Source organism: Diadema antillarum, unplaced genomic scaffold (genome assembly GCF_040938485.1).
Source record: "Diadema antillarum isolate AM-2024a unplaced genomic scaffold, OU_Dant_1.0 seq00001377_RagTag, whole genome shotgun sequence".
NCBI classification, from domain to species: Eukaryota; Metazoa; Echinodermata; class Echinoidea; order Diadematoida; family Diadematidae; genus Diadema; species Diadema antillarum.
The window spans coordinates 739,828-755,534 of record NW_027272137.1 but is presented as its reverse complement, the minus strand read 5'-3'; the positions used below and the strand labels follow the sequence as shown (position 1 = coordinate 755,534).

General features: G+C 39.0%; 1 protein-coding gene across 1 annotated transcript in view; it reads left to right on the top strand.

Moving 5' to 3' along the window:
- Positions 1 to 5,303: 5,303 nt before the first annotated feature.
- LOC139708829 (forkhead-associated domain-containing protein 1-like) overlaps positions 5,304 to 15,707 on the top strand; it is a 33,079-nt gene continuing 22,675 nt past the window's right edge. Inside the window, exons 1-8 of the mRNA XM_071620786.1 lie at positions 5,304 to 5,459; positions 5,678 to 5,881; positions 6,505 to 6,886; positions 7,442 to 7,563; positions 7,924 to 8,163; positions 8,737 to 9,087; positions 14,837 to 14,941; positions 15,588 to 15,695. Of these exons, the coding sequence (XP_071476887.1) occupies positions 5,364 to 5,459; positions 5,678 to 5,881; positions 6,505 to 6,886; positions 7,442 to 7,563; positions 7,924 to 8,163; positions 8,737 to 9,087; positions 14,837 to 14,941; positions 15,588 to 15,695 (1,608 nt within the window). The 5' untranslated portion in view covers positions 5,304 to 5,363. The remainder of the gene's footprint in view (positions 5,460 to 5,677; positions 5,882 to 6,504; positions 6,887 to 7,441; positions 7,564 to 7,923; positions 8,164 to 8,736; positions 9,088 to 14,836; positions 14,942 to 15,587; positions 15,696 to 15,707) is intronic.

Here is a 15,707-nt window from a genome sequence, read left to right as displayed (position 1 = left end):
TTGTTTTTAGATCAACAAGTCTTCAGATAATGAACCGTTTTCATTTAAGGATGAACGATCTTTTTTATGAACAATGAACCTTATTTCCATTTTATGATAAACGAAATGAAATAACTAACATTTTCTCATTGACGGATGAACAAACCTTCGGAAAAAACGAATGATACCGGTACTTCATTTCGGATTAATGGACTTTCAGCATAGCAAACCTTAAAATTTCCTTTTCATATAAAAAGAACCTTTCATTGAAGATGAACAAACCTTCGGAAAAATCGAATGATACTTCATTTCGGATTAATGGACTTTCAGAATAACAAACCATAAATTTCCTTTTCATTTAAAAAAGAACCTTTTGAACAACTGTTACGAACCTTGGGAATAGCGAGCCGTAAAACCGACGACCCGTCGAAACGGCAAACCTTTTATAGTACAACGGACATTAGGAACAACGAACCTTTAGAATAGTACTCGAATCCTCAACTACTTTGATGTGATTTCAAACTATAAGCATGAAGTACAAACAACTTTCTCTATTAAATGTACAATATCGATGAAATTAAAGTGATAGCATTGCATTTAACATTGCTTTTTAGCGTATTATGAGTAGTCGATAATCACATATTTGAGTGTTGTTTTTTTTTTGTGTTGTACACAAAATTTTGATACAACGAAACAAAACTGCCGATCCCAAAGACTTTGTTCTAACGTCAGTACACTGTACTTCGGCAAGATACCTTTTAGTGTGCAGATGTGTTTATTTCATGTATAATTCTGCCCACTACACTCTAAACTGCCGAGTTACTTTTGTTGTACACATTAATTATAGTATTAATTTGTTCTTCTCTTTGATTTAGGGAATGATCTTGGTGGACAGAACACGACAGCAGTTCTAGAAATTGATGTTGAAGGGCACATGTTCATGCAAGTTGGGCTACTCTCAATTCATGTTCGCATGTTCGGCTTGCTCCTCACGAATGTCGGCTTTCCCGGCGGCTCTCAGTACCAGTGTCACGGCGTCATGAAGCATAGCTTGCACTTGTTGTCATGCAATTAACATCCAGAATTACTGCTCAATGACTTTCCTTCAGCTTGTTCTTGATGGGAATGATGCTGTAACCTTAACTTCTCATGAATTAATTCTGTAGAAAAAGAAAATGACATTTTTATTTCGAAACGGGGAAAACTTGTGTGATATCAAAGTAAGATCATAAAGTGTACGCATAATGTTAAAATATTGTGTACTTGACCAACGGTGTTGTTTATAATGTTAAGGGATTCCTTCCTGATATGTTGCTGTGTATGAACAGCTATGTGCTTAGCATCTGCCCATTCTGTTTGTAACTGAAAAAAAGTCACCAAACTATCTTTTTCCGAGGACAAAAGATAAAAAGTCTTGACATCAGCTCCTATAATAAAGTCATACTTTTGTTTGTGCCCTCCTCGGCAACTCCAAGGCCAAGCTCTGTCTAAGCCAAACCGTTTGGTAACTGTTTATAAAGTGCAATTTCACGTTCAATACTCTAAAATCTTTTACAATTTACTAAGTTTATTATTATGTCTGTTATACTTAAATTGTCACTGATCTATTTGTTTCTCTCTTTTTTTTTTTTGCTTTCCAGTACGTTATCTTACTGCTGAATGTTTCATTATTCTAGGCGTACAATGTAATTAGGCTTTTAGTCTCTTTTTTTGTATTATATTTCTAGTCTATAGCATTATTGTCAGCACAGAAAGGATACATGCATGTATAGTGTACTGTGATACCTGTGCCTATTTTTGTTTAAAAGCTGATTTTTTTTTTGTCTATAGAATTGGCAATAAAATGTGAAGATTTGTGTGTGTGTGCGTTTGTGATTAATTGGTACCGGTACCTGATTTCTTGGCGCTTGTTTTGTTTGTTTGTTTGTTCTTGATGTATGATAACAATTTCCTGGCATTTGGGTATCTCAAACACCCCCAGTTACACATGCATACCCACACAAGACTTCTAATACATGCAGGTTTCGTCAGCGCTATGAGGAAACATTGAATGGAAAATACTAAATGTGTGTCGTTTTCAATTAATAATTGTAGTAATTAAATGATAGACGTAAACTGACGTGAAACTCATCTGCCTTTCACATACAAGTCAACATGCTACAATAGGCCGCTTGCAAGAATTATTCACAATTTACAGTATATCCTGAAACGTCCATGAATCCAAGCTCATCTAGATCTAGAGATCTTCTAAATTTTACATAGATCTACAATTGTAGGTACAATGTTATGCTTGTAGCTGTATAAACATCACAATGATAGTAGGACATCGATACTCACATTAGGTTGAAGAGCATTTCACTAATATAGTAATAACACTCGATCCATATTGGTCCTAGAAACGCAAAATTTGCTCGACTTGTTGATGTCGCAATGCGCAGCATGCAGCCGTACAACGAAGGTACGTTTGTACAGTGTATTATTGAGATAGCCCTATATCATACATGTATAGTGTATTACATGTATGTCAGCTTCAACTTACAACAAAACATATGCATGGGCACACAGGAAACGGTGAAAGCAGTGATCTCTGTTTATTGCACATCGTCCTTATTTACGAGGGTCAAAGCAAGAAGCAGTCAACAGTCGCGCTTTTGCGTCCTTACTTTTGGGGACAATCATAGCTTTCTAAGCTTATATCGGTTTTTAAGGACGCGTCCTCATTTATCGGGACGCCGTTCGCCGAGAAGTCGGCAGCTTGCGACGTCGTCACCGTATACGAAGACGACCCTCATATACAAATACGATCCTCATTCTCGGACCAGCACCCCTACTGATCAAGATATCTCGAGTAAATCGTCGATAAAGAAAATTGAGCCGATTTTGACGGAACTATTTTAAACGTGATGACGTCATCACAGCTGGCAGCTCTTCTTCCTTTTGCTCTTTTCGACACAAGTCATTCACGATCAATCACACTACACACTAGTTTGGCAAGACAGCGCGTATACGCGTATTGTCAAGAGACATGTGCGCACTCAACTGCTATACGTATTGTACACTGTACTAGTAAACATGCGCGCGTTCTGCAGACTCAATACGCGCTATCACTGCACACGTACGCATCATAAGCTGTTGTGTGTAGGTACTGTTGTACGACTGCATAGAGTCAACATGGTGGGCTGTCAAGAGCACCCACACAGTGCGTAAGCTCTACTGTAAGCTAGCACCAGCAATTAGATAAGTGATTGTTTTCTAGTCTCACTTTAATTGCTATCGATTTCTAGTATACGGACTATCCTCAACTCCTAAAAACGTGAGTATTCATCGTAAATTCGGGTAAATTTTAACGGCTAGTCTAGACTAGCATCGTCAGGATCTAGAACTACATTATTCGGGGGACACCCCCGAAACCCCCGAGAACAACGTAAGATACGACACTTCTCATCGCACAGAGCAAAGAAAACACACGTAAACAAATGCAATCGTCGACAGCCGAATCACGGACCGTATCGCAGATCGGATTAATATTTCAGATGGTTGCTATCGGCAAGCGTAATTACGCTCTTTTCAGAGCGATTTGCGCTCTCCGTGATTGGCTGCCGGTATTCTGTAATTTACCCGAAGATTACTCAATAAGTGATGGAGTCGTGGACGTGGAGAGCCCACAATTCGCATGTTGTTACACTACAGTTTATCTAACCCCCGGCGCGGGGCACTGTACACAGTATTGGGGTTGCTGCTGCGGTTACAGATACAGGTTATCTAACGTCAACGAAGTTACGACTAATACGACTAGAAACCTAAGTGGGTCTAATCCCTAGGCCTAACTATTGTTAAACCAGCTTGTAAACGTATGTTACGAACTTACACAATGTACTTGATCGTGTTGATGCCCAGTGATGAATGATGGGTGATGGTCTGCATGCGGATGCTGTGTCTCTCATCTAACGTTAACTGGGTCTAGTCTATATGTAGAGTAAGAACCCCAATTTTCGGCCGGCCTCCAAAATCCGGACATTTACCACTTATCACAAGGCAGCAAAGTCTACTGTCACAACACATGCATATCACATCGTTTCACATACTAGCACACTCGTTCACCACAGGAAAAGTGCCTGAGTCACCTCAAAAAATCCATATAAAATCCCAAATTTTGCCGTAAAAAACGCAGAATCGCCGCAACTTTTCCGAAGCACGCGCAAATTAGGTCCTGAGTAAAGAATCGGGGACGCTGAAAAAGTGCTAAAAATCGAAAATTACGCCATTCTGTTGCGAGATTTTTCGCTTATCGCAAGCTCAGAGTGTGATGGTATCCTCAAAAACACAAAAGAAAAACAAAATCTCCATACGTGCCGATGCAGTAAATAAATGTACAATGTACAGGGGCTGAATGCAAGAGCAGAGTCCCCAAAATTCGGACACGAACGGGCGCCGCAACGTCCCCGATGCAACCTTGCGCCAACAAGGTATGGCGCATGCGGATTTTTCAGCGGCCTCATATGCATATTGACATTGCGTGCGTGTCCGAATTTTGAATTTTGGAGAGGCTGTCCGAATTTTGGGGAATTGACAAGGTGATAATATTTGGGGATTCTGTGAAATTTTGTGATCTGTTTAATAAAATCAATATTGGGATAAAGTAGGTTGATATATTTAACATACATTATTATCTATCGATATAATTTTGTAGAGTATTATTTGAGTTGAACAAATGTAGCAAAAAAGCTAAGTGTCCGAAAATTAGGGCTTTTACTCTACACAGAGTCACAGCCCATGCATATCCCAGTCACTGTAAAAATGCGACAGGGCTGTACCAGGAATCAGGATGGTGCACGGCAACAAAGCGAACACAAAGCGAACATGCCGATCGCATTGAGTTTTGATACTTGACATCATTTTTGTCATAAGACAATCTTCATTAATAAGACTTTATGTCTATGTTATCGATACACAACTTACAACTTACTGAATATGAAGATTATATGCAGCGTGTGCGATGGTATCTTGGAGTTCAAAATGGCCGTCAGTGAAAAACGATGTACCGTCTTTGATTCCATGAACATCTTGATCATTTAAAGCCATTAACAGTGATGTAAAGAGCCTATCTGTGTATCATGAAAAGGTCTTTGAAAGTAGGAATGACAGGTCTACATTGTGCATTATGTGGGCAAAGTGGAATTTGACTTCTTTTTTTTTTTAGTGCATTGTTGTAAGGGATACTTGCTGTGAGTAGTCATAGGCTGCTAAAAAGTCTTACAATGCCTGAACTTTTGATTTTTTTTTTCTTTTAACTCTTGTGTAGTGTGAAAGGTTGGACACTATAGCTGGTGGAGTCTGATCCATCACCCTCATCCAGCACTCATTTCAACTCGGCCTTCGACAAGATGGTGAAGGGATTCCTGCGGAGTCCTGATGGTCTCTTCCAGTTGTCTCCGAGCGTCACGCTGGTTGGAAGAGAGAACTGTGATTTCAATATCCTTGTAAGTGACTTTCATGGCAGTTTCGTTCTTGATTATATGAATACATTAATTTCAACTGTGATGTTATTCTAATATATTGGATTGAATCTGATCACAAAGACAGAAGTGTTGAATGTAAATACATGTATTCATTTCCTTAACTCTATATTTTGTTTGAGAAATTTTCCCTTTTCAGACATTGACTTTTTAATTATTATTTTTTCTCTCCAAAACTACAGCTCCCATCAGTAGAATTGCAGCATGCAGTGATAGAGTACAGTGATGCAGAAAACTGCTTCGTCATTCAGGACCTGAACACAGCACACGGGACATACGTCAACGACTGCCGTGTTCAGAATGCAGCCGTGCGGTTGGCTCCAGGAGATGTTATCAGATTTGGTTACTCAGGGTTGCCTCATGAATTGGAGGTGGAGGATGCTCAGGTGAGGTGAAACAGAGTGTGGTAGACATTGTTTACTTGAATCTCATGTTGAAGTTGCCACTGTTTAATGATATCAGAAACCATTTCTGTAGGATATTGTGACATTATCAGCAGTGAAGTCAGCTCTTGACGTAACATGCAGAGGCCCTTTTCCCTTTGTCTTTGTCTTTTGCTACCATGTAAGTGGATGAAGTATCTTTTCTCTTTTCAGTGTTAGCAGCAAAACCATTAGAGTCTCATACCCTGGTAGGTAGGTGATTCTGTACACCATATTGTGAAAGTATTGTCTTATCAGTGCTTGCCTCAGAGATAGTTGTATTTTTTAAGCAATCAAATTCATGCAGAGTACTGCAAAAGAGATGACATTCACTGCAATTAGTAATCTGCGAGAATAACAAATATGCAAGGTAATTGTAAATATTAGCAGGCATAGGGAGTATTTGAATAAATCGTGAGTGAGGCTCTTTGAATACTGGTTTGTTCATACAATGTACAACTACTAAGAGCATTTGAAGCATTGATACTGACAAGAACAATAAAGAATGACAAAACAATATCATGGTTGATATCCAATAAATTGTAATGTCTAAACTTTGCTGTGAATAATTTTGTTTTACAACCTAGGTCTCCTACCCACCCGTTCCTGGCCGGACTACATCTGGCTCCGGCATGAAAGTTGTCCAGGAGAGCATCCCAGTCTCGGATGGCTCCCAGCATCAGCTGCCATACCTGGCTACCATCGCTGGTGGTGATGCAGCTTACAATCAGACCCAACAGTCACTCCTCCCATCCCTCAGTGGTAGCCCTGGTGCTCCCACTGCCTGGGGTACCCAACAGGGCCCTGGAGGAGGTCTGCCTTCAGGGGCAGGGGTGGTACCCAGACCCCCCAGGGCCAGACCAACAAGTGCTGGAGCCAGGAGAGGTAGTGGGAGTGGTCCTGGTACTGGAGGCACAGTGCATATCTCAAGTCAAAGTCCTACCAATAGTCCCCTGCCACCAAGAAGAGGTAAAGGTCCTTGCTTCCTTCTTCCAAATTTTATGAAGATGTTATGTGTAGTTGAGATATAAAGTTAATTTGTTATATTTAAATCATCTTTTGGAAACCCCCTCCACAGTTTATTTGCAAGATGTGATGTATGTAATGTAATTTGTTATTTATCTGTTGTCAATATGTGTTTATGAATGTGTGACAAAACCAAATTTCCATGCCATGCTTTTATACATAATTTGGACAATAAAGAAATGAAATGAAATGAAATCTTCAAAATCAAGCAGATGTGTTCAACCAAAGGTGATCTGAAGGAAACTTTAAGTGCTTTGTAAATGTCCACACACATTAATTCAGTAACTGAAAATAACACCATGATATGGATGAATTGCTTTATTTGTTAAATCAGAAACTATTTATAGTGATTAGCCTACATCAAATCAACCCCAAATACCTGTTCCAACTCTTTTAGCTATTTTCAGATTTGCGTATCAATTCCCAGTTTCTTGATAATTGTGTTGTAAGGGCATCTTAATTTTGTCTGATTGGTCATTTGTTTCTTTGTTTACACAGCGGTGACAGGAGGTTGGGTGGGAAGCGGTAATCAGCGTGGCATGGTGTCATCACAGCAAGTTGCTGGAAGCCCCAACACCAGAGCGTCGCCTGTTTCAGAAGTCATGGCAACACATGAAAAGGTGATAACCCTCAACCTCTCCAACCCTCATCAAAACTTTTGGATGTCATCACAATGTGAACTGAAATATGAACTGCACGATAAGAATTCTTGCTAAACTTTATACCTCCCTTATCTGCGGTACCGTTCCATACTTGTAATCGATGTAAAGAAAGATAAGTTAAGTTCTTCTGGTGTACATACCTTTACATGTGAAAGATATGTTTTCAGTCTGATTCAGGGAAACTGAAGATTTAAGATGCTGTACTTCAGTACAACATTTGGTCTGTGGTGAAGACCAGAGTGGTGCAATATAATGTGATATTGGATATGATGTGACAATATAATTTGTATTCTGCTTCCAATGTGTGCCTATGTGTAGGACCAAAAACTTCTCCGCATGGGGGATGAGATCAACCGGCTGGCAGTCTTTGAGGCTGAGTCTCAGCGGAAGGATGGTGTGATCGGTCAGCTGCGGACAGACGTTGAGTCGCTGAGCGTACAGCTGCACCAAGCCCAGCAGCAGGCCTCACTGGCCACTCCGGCCACACTGACCAGGATGAAGGACCTCGAGAAGGAAGTCAATGTCAAGCAGATGGAGGTCAATGCCCTCAAGGAAAAGGTCAGTCGAGTTCCACAGAGGTCACTATCTCTGAACACTACATTCTAAATTCCATAAAATATATCCTTGTTATTGGAGAATAGAATTGAGTGCCTGGAGATCATCCATGTTGAGACTTGTGATCAAAAAGATGCCTTCCTCTGCAGGGGGGCTGTTTAGTGGAAAATGCATTGTGATTCTATGTCTGTGAATTAATGAGAGAGTTTGACAGATTCATCATGTTGTCATACATGTAGGCCATCTACATTGTCATGAAGGGTGGGTGGAAGCAGCATTATGAATGAATGGTGGTCTTATATACTATAATTCCAGTCATTAGTCCACCACCATGTGGGTGTAAGAGGAGGAAAGAAGCATAAATATGTCAGTCCCTGAAACCATCAAATATAATCATATGACTCTCTGGCTTTCTCTGTCAACTATCATTTGGAACTAACAGAATGAATCATAACTATCACTTGCCATTTGCCAGAAAAGGCTCTTCTATAGCCTAAGCTATGTTACATCAGGACAGTCAAGCCTTGATTTACTTTTACCCCTAACTGAGTAATTTTACCCCAATCCTTGCGTTAGATGTCTAAGATGAGGACAGAGAGCTCGGATCCCATGGAGAACGTGGCCCACCTGCGATCCCTGCTCCACCAGCGGGAGAGGGAGCTAGTCTCCCTACGACAGGAGCTGGAGAAACTGAAGAAGGAGAAGGGTACCACGTCGGCTCTGATGACCAAACTTCAGCGGGACTTGACCACCCGGGAGGGAACGGTCAGTCGGCTGAAGGGCGAGGTGGAGCTGATGAAGAAAGAGCTGCGAGAGAAAGAGGTGGCTCTCTCGGCTCTCGCTGCCAAGTTCTCACGGATGCGGGAGACGAAGAAACACGAGGAGGAGCTGGCAGCTCGGAGCAAGGAGGTGGTGACTCTCAAACATGTGAGTTCCAGCCCAAACTTCTTTCTTATCTTTCACGCAGCTAATAAGTATGTTTTTGTTTTTCCATAGTCTAATACAGGTTTCTGATAAGTCAAGCACCCTCAAATGTGCTTCTTGTTTCTTTCAAAATTTAAAGGTTTAATGTCTGTGCTACTGTAATCACAAGATACTATACAGGAATTCATAAAGAGCCTTAGCTACTTTTATCAACTTGTATCCATTTGAATATTTCCTTGTCTCTCTACAAGTACGTTCTAAATGTCTCATATCATATATTATACATCATTATAAATCTCTTCACATATCATAACATAATTGATTTCTTTTTACATTCACTTGATCATTCCATCATATCCCTTGTTTCCTATTTCTATCTCTTCTAAAACTTTGCCTACTAACACATACTACCAGTCTCAACTTGAGACTGCTCTGGCCAGTTATCAGAAAACTCTGTTCGCCAGAGATACTGAATACTTCAGCCTCAAGTCTGTAAGTGCCAATGCATGGCTATAGGGTGTTCAGTAATAGACACTGTAGCAGCTTGAGTGCATGGTAGCTATCTCCTGTACCCTTATACACTTCATATCACTGCATGCCGTACTTTGTGTTTGTAATCATATCGTAGAAAGCATAGAGAAAGTTTCCTATCAAAGTCGGACTCCCCTTCCCAATCCCTTTGATTACTTTGTCATATGTATCATATTCATTGTCAGAAAGATCACCACAATCTGTTTCTCTGGTGTGCAGTAAATACTGCAGTTTTCTGTTTTTGCTAGAGATAAAGTGAAGACACATTGTACACAAAGGAGATGTGCCATTACACTGTTCACTCAGAGATATGGCAAACATTCCAGAACGAAAGAATATATAGAGATGTCAAAGCTTGTCTGTAGTTCCTTTCTCTTTAACATCAAAAGGGGGAAGAAATAGAATTTCCGAACTATATCCGTGAATATGAACAAGTCCTATATTATTCACATTGTATTCTTTTATCATTTACATTTCAGTCTATATGCCTGTCTGATTTTCTATCTATCTATCTATCTATCTATCTATCTATCTATCTATCTATCTATCTATATCTATCTGTCTGTCTATCTATTTATCCATCTATCTATCTATCTATCTATTTATATATCTGTCTGTCTATCTATTTATCCATCTATCTATCTATCCGTCTGTCTGTCTATCTATTTATCCATCTATCTATCTATCCGTCTTTGTATTTATCTTGTTGAGGTACAAGGGTATCTGTGCTATATTTTTGTGGGGGGGGGGGGGGACTGGGTAAGAATGAGTAGGCATGTGTTCATGGTAGTCATGATAGGACAATTGATGAAGGTATTTGCCTTTTGTCCTGACTAGATTTCACAAGCTGGTCACTATTTAGATAAGACTCTTAGTAGCTCAGCAAACATTGACTCTCTCCACTACTCAGACAATGAATCCACCTTTTCACAACAGTAGAAAAACATTTAACAGACTCTGCACACAGCATTCCACAATGACTAAATGGTAGAGAACGCTCTTATCGGACCAACCTTTTTATCAGACAAAAAATAGTAGTGTCACTAAACTTGATGAGAACCACTCATAAATTAATCAGTATCAAAGTCAACGGGATATACTTTCACCTGCATCGCTGCCATAGTGCCTGATTGTTAGTAGATACAGTGGATTCCTGTTATGATGAATTCCTCAGGACCGTTAGTTTTCTTTCATTATATCAAAATTTCATTACAACCAAACGAATAAACAACAATAACAGAAACATAGAGCGAATGATTTTGCACCCTGAATTTTCACTTGGTTGTAACCAGAATTTCATTATATTCATGTTTGTTTTAATGGGAGCGCACTGTACATTACAAATTGATGACAACAGAGAATATGATGAACAGACATGGAATCACAAGTAGATTAGTTTTTAGGTGACTTGATGTTGGTGTAATTACCTTTGTCAAATCTTATCTGTGTACCTTTTTTTTTTTGTACCATCTTTACAGTTTTGCACCCATACAAATATGTTTGTGTTATACCCTTTCTTAAAGATGATATTCTCATCTGTTCAAATTGTTTTGGTACACAAATCTAGTCAGTGCATCCTAGCTGTGTATCCTTAGTGTAGTTCTCCGGTACTTACCGAAATGTATACTGAAGACTTTGCTGAGTACAAATTTCATGTTGTTTTGAACTGTGCATGCATACAACACCATCAACAACAGCAGAATGTGGTACAAAGTCATGAATAGGAGCACTACACAGTATTTCTGCACTTTCTTTGTTGGCAGTTTATCATTTTTTTTTCTGGGTGGCAGTCTCTTGCACAATTTATGTTACAGTATTGTTTCTTTACACTGTCATTGATGTATTCCCTGTAATATATTGCATATAATAGAGTTTAGGGACATACTGAAAAGGACAGGTGTTGGAAACTGCAGATTAATGTGCTGAAAGAGTGACCAGTGTGTAGGTCTAGTAAGAACCAACAGTGTTGCTTAATACAGTAGACCTCGCCTAAGTCGACATCGCATAAGTCGACAACTCGCTCAAGTCGACACAATAAAAAAGTCCCGATTTTTGCCTTTGTTATTCCTTGAAAATTTCCTCGTCTTAGTCGACATTTGTAAGTCGACAACTCACGTAAGTCGACCTGATTTGCAGTGCCAACTGAGCTGAAATACGTGTTAATTCCCTCGTCTAAGTCGACATAATTTTTCGCTCAAAATCTTATCGCCATTCTCTGAAAAAGAATTGTTTTCCCGCTCCGATTCGCAGCATTTCTACTCGGTAATTCGCTATAGTGTACGGCGCGGTAGCGTTCGCGCCATGCGTCCATTGTCTTTTATGCCAGAATAGAAAGGGCATACACTCATTTACACTGGAGTATTACATGTAGTACCCAAGGCATTTCACTTTACTCTTTTTCTCCCTCTCGTTTTTCTCAAAACGCAAAAAAATTTTACACTTAACTATGTCCCAGTAGTTATTCATTATCCAAACATGAAACGTTTTTGTAAATCCGAATATTCTGACGTTAATTATTCCGAAGCGGTATTAAAACCTGGGCCCTTTCTAGAAAATTTATTACAATGCAACTAATAATGCAACTCAAAAAAAATCAAATACAGGAGTATCAAAATTAATTACACGCAACTTTTGTATTTAAACGCAAGTGTGTTGCTGAAAAGACTTGCGTCTGATAATCATATGAAACTAGAAAATAATTGGACGAACCTGAAACTCAATTGCGTTTAAACGCAACTCTAAAAATCAAATGCAAGTCCATCAAATCACACGCAACAATGTATTCAAACGCAAGAGCGTTGCAGAGAAGACTAGCGGTTTTGTACGAAACTAGAAACTGCGTTTAAAAACATCTCAAAACATCTACGGAAGTGCGTTATTATTGAAAAGACCTGCATTACTTTTTTATTTCGTAAGCAAAATTAGAAATTAAACGCAACTCTGAAAATCCAATGCAAGTCCATCAAATCACACGGAAAGCTGAAAGACGTGCGTTTGATAATTATACGAAACTAGAAAATTGTAGGGAACTTTTTTTGAACTCAATTGCGTTTAAACGCAACTCTAAAAATCAAATGCAAGTCCATCAAATCACACGAAACGCCGCTGTATTTAAACGCAAGAGCGGTGCAGAGAAGACTTGCGGTTTTTGTACGGAACTATAGAAACTGCGTTTAAACGCATCTCTAAACATCTACGGAGTTGTGTTATTGTTTAAAAGACTTGCATTATTTTAATTTCGTAAGCAAAATAAGAAATCAAATGCAACTCTGAAAATCAAATGCAAGTCCATCAAATCACACGGAACGCTGAAAAGACTTGCGTTTGATAATCATACGAAACTAGAAAATTGTAGGAAACTTAAACTCAACTGCGTTAAACACAACTCTAAAAATCGAATGCAAGTCCATCAAATCACACGGAACGCTGAAAAGACTTGCGTTTGATATTCATACGAAACTAGGAAATTGTAGGGAACGTTTTTTTCTAACTCAATTGCGTTTAAACGCAACTCAAAAAATCAAATGCAAGTCCATCAAATCACAAGTAACGCTGTATTTAAACGCAAGAGCGTTGCAGAAAAGACTTGCGGTTTTGTACGAAACTATACGAAACTGCGTTTAAACGCATCTCTATAAACATCTGCGGAAGTGTGTTATTGTTTAAAAGACTTGAATTATTTCTCATTTCGTGAGCAAAATTAAAAATTAAACGCAATTCTGAAAATCTAATGCAAGTCCATCAAATCACACAGAACGCTGAAAAGACTTGCGTTTGATAATCGTACGAAACTAGAAATTAATTGTATGAAATTTAAACTCAATTGCGTTTAAACGCAACTCTAAAAATCAAATGCAAGTCCGTCAAATCACAAGCAACGCTGCGATGTATTTAAAAAGCAAGAGCGTTGCAGAAAAGACTTGCGATTTTTGTCCGAAACTAGAAACTGCGTTTAAACGCATACAAATTTACGGAAGTGCGTTATGGTTGAAAAGGCTCGCATTATTTTTTTTATTTCGTAACAGAACTTTCGCCGTGACCGAACTTAGTCTGCACTTGCAGGGGAAAGACATCGCAACATTCACACGTTTCAAACTGCCGAAACGCATGCTGCTTCACAAAATGTCAATGAAAAAATGACAACGAATTATTGTTAAAGTTCGCTATGCCGAAGGTTTAAATCTCAGTTCAAAGTTAAATTAGTCCGACAATGGAAAGAGGTTTGTTTTTACGAAGGTTATAGTAGTCCGAAAGATATCGTTTTCAAGCAAACTTTTCTTCTTCTTTTTATTTCAGACGGGCCCGCGTTTTACAGAGCGGTAATGTTGCGAATCGGAGCGCGAGAACAATTCGTTTTCAGAGTATGGCAATACAAATTTAAACAGAACAAATATGGCGACTTAGGGAAGGAAAATCACACATTTTTCAACTCAGTCGGCACTGAAAAATTATCTCGACAGAATCATGCGAAATCACACGCATATCTTCGCAGCAACGCACTTGGTTTCCGATCCCGCTCTCACAAAATCTCTCTAGAGATTTGGAAATTGTGCGTTGTCGTTACTAACCCGCGCGAGATTTATGCATGAACTAAAACATTATTGTTGCTGATGTCAGTAGGCATGTTTTGGCGGCAAAAGGAGTAAGATTTGGGTAGCGATCCGCATCGTGATCCAAATCTTAATCTGTACAGGGGAAATTAGTTTTCATTTATAAGTCGACAAAATATCGACTTACGCGCAAGTCGACATTCGCGTAAGTCGACGTGTTTTGCTCAGTCCCGATTGTGTCGACTTACGCGAGGTTGACTGTATGTATGACAGGACACATTGATACGCTGTATAATATGCACCTTTGATTTATTTGATGTACATAGCATAGTATGTCTAGTGGTGAGTCACTGTCAAAGGCCTTATGTGTCTGTTTGTTTGTTTGAAAGTATATGTTTACTGTGTTAATTGTGTAGCTCAATATTATTATCAAACATTTTTTAATTAAGTATTACACTGATCTGGGAAAACACTTAAACATGTATGTTAAGTTTCTGATACATGTACATGTACATTCGCATTATATTTGAACATCACTTTCATAATGCAAGATTTGCAATGAAGATCTTTAATATAAGTTTTGTCAAGGTTATCCACTTGCTTACCATTAAAACTTGTTTCATGAGATGTGATATATGATTTGAGTGTGCAATGTTTGATTCTCTGTGCAGAAATTGAAAGGAGCTGAGAGTAAGATTGAGACCCTTACTCAGCAGATTGCCTCACAGAAGGAAGAGATTGATGACCTTCAGACACAGACTGAAGAAGGCAAGAAGGTGAGTGTACTTTACAAATAGTCCAACCATTACATTCTATCTCTTTGAAGTAAAGGCAAAGTATCTACATATGTATAAAGTCACAGGCAATATCCACATCGATAGGTACTTACGTGACGTCACATGGGTCTCTCTTTTGACAATTGCACCCTTTTCCCACCTAATTTAAAATCATTGATAGAAGCATGACAGGGGAAAGAGTCATAATGTTGCAATACTCTACACACTAGCTCATTCTATCATTACATTAATTCAATCAATTAAGAGTATGTAATGGCTAACCCAGCTGTCCAATCTGAAGTGGGAAAGAAGAGTACTGTACTTTCTAATTAGGCGAGATGCTTTCCAGGAATTAAAAACATGCCACTTTAGCGGGTCTCATTATTTGTATCTGTGTACACAGATTTCTATAACAGTCCAACCAGATATATTTGAAGAGGCTAAATTATGTGAATTGTTAGACAAAAGAGCACTATTTTGATACTGTGCTCAGGAAGTCCCAAATCAAATCAATGACTATGCAAGTAGCTGTCTTACAGTGATATCATTATGTGTACAGTATTGCTGATGTTTGTAGGAAGTGATGTATTGTTGCCGTACCAGCCTTTTGTAGAGAAAGAACTCATCTTTTTATCCTCTCCCACAGACCCAAGAGAGGTATGCTTCTGAGAAGGAGGACCTCAAGAAGAAATTCTTGGAATCTCAGCGAACTGAGAAACAGGCGAGAGTGGACATAGAGCAGGCCAGGAAACAGGTTGGTGGCAGA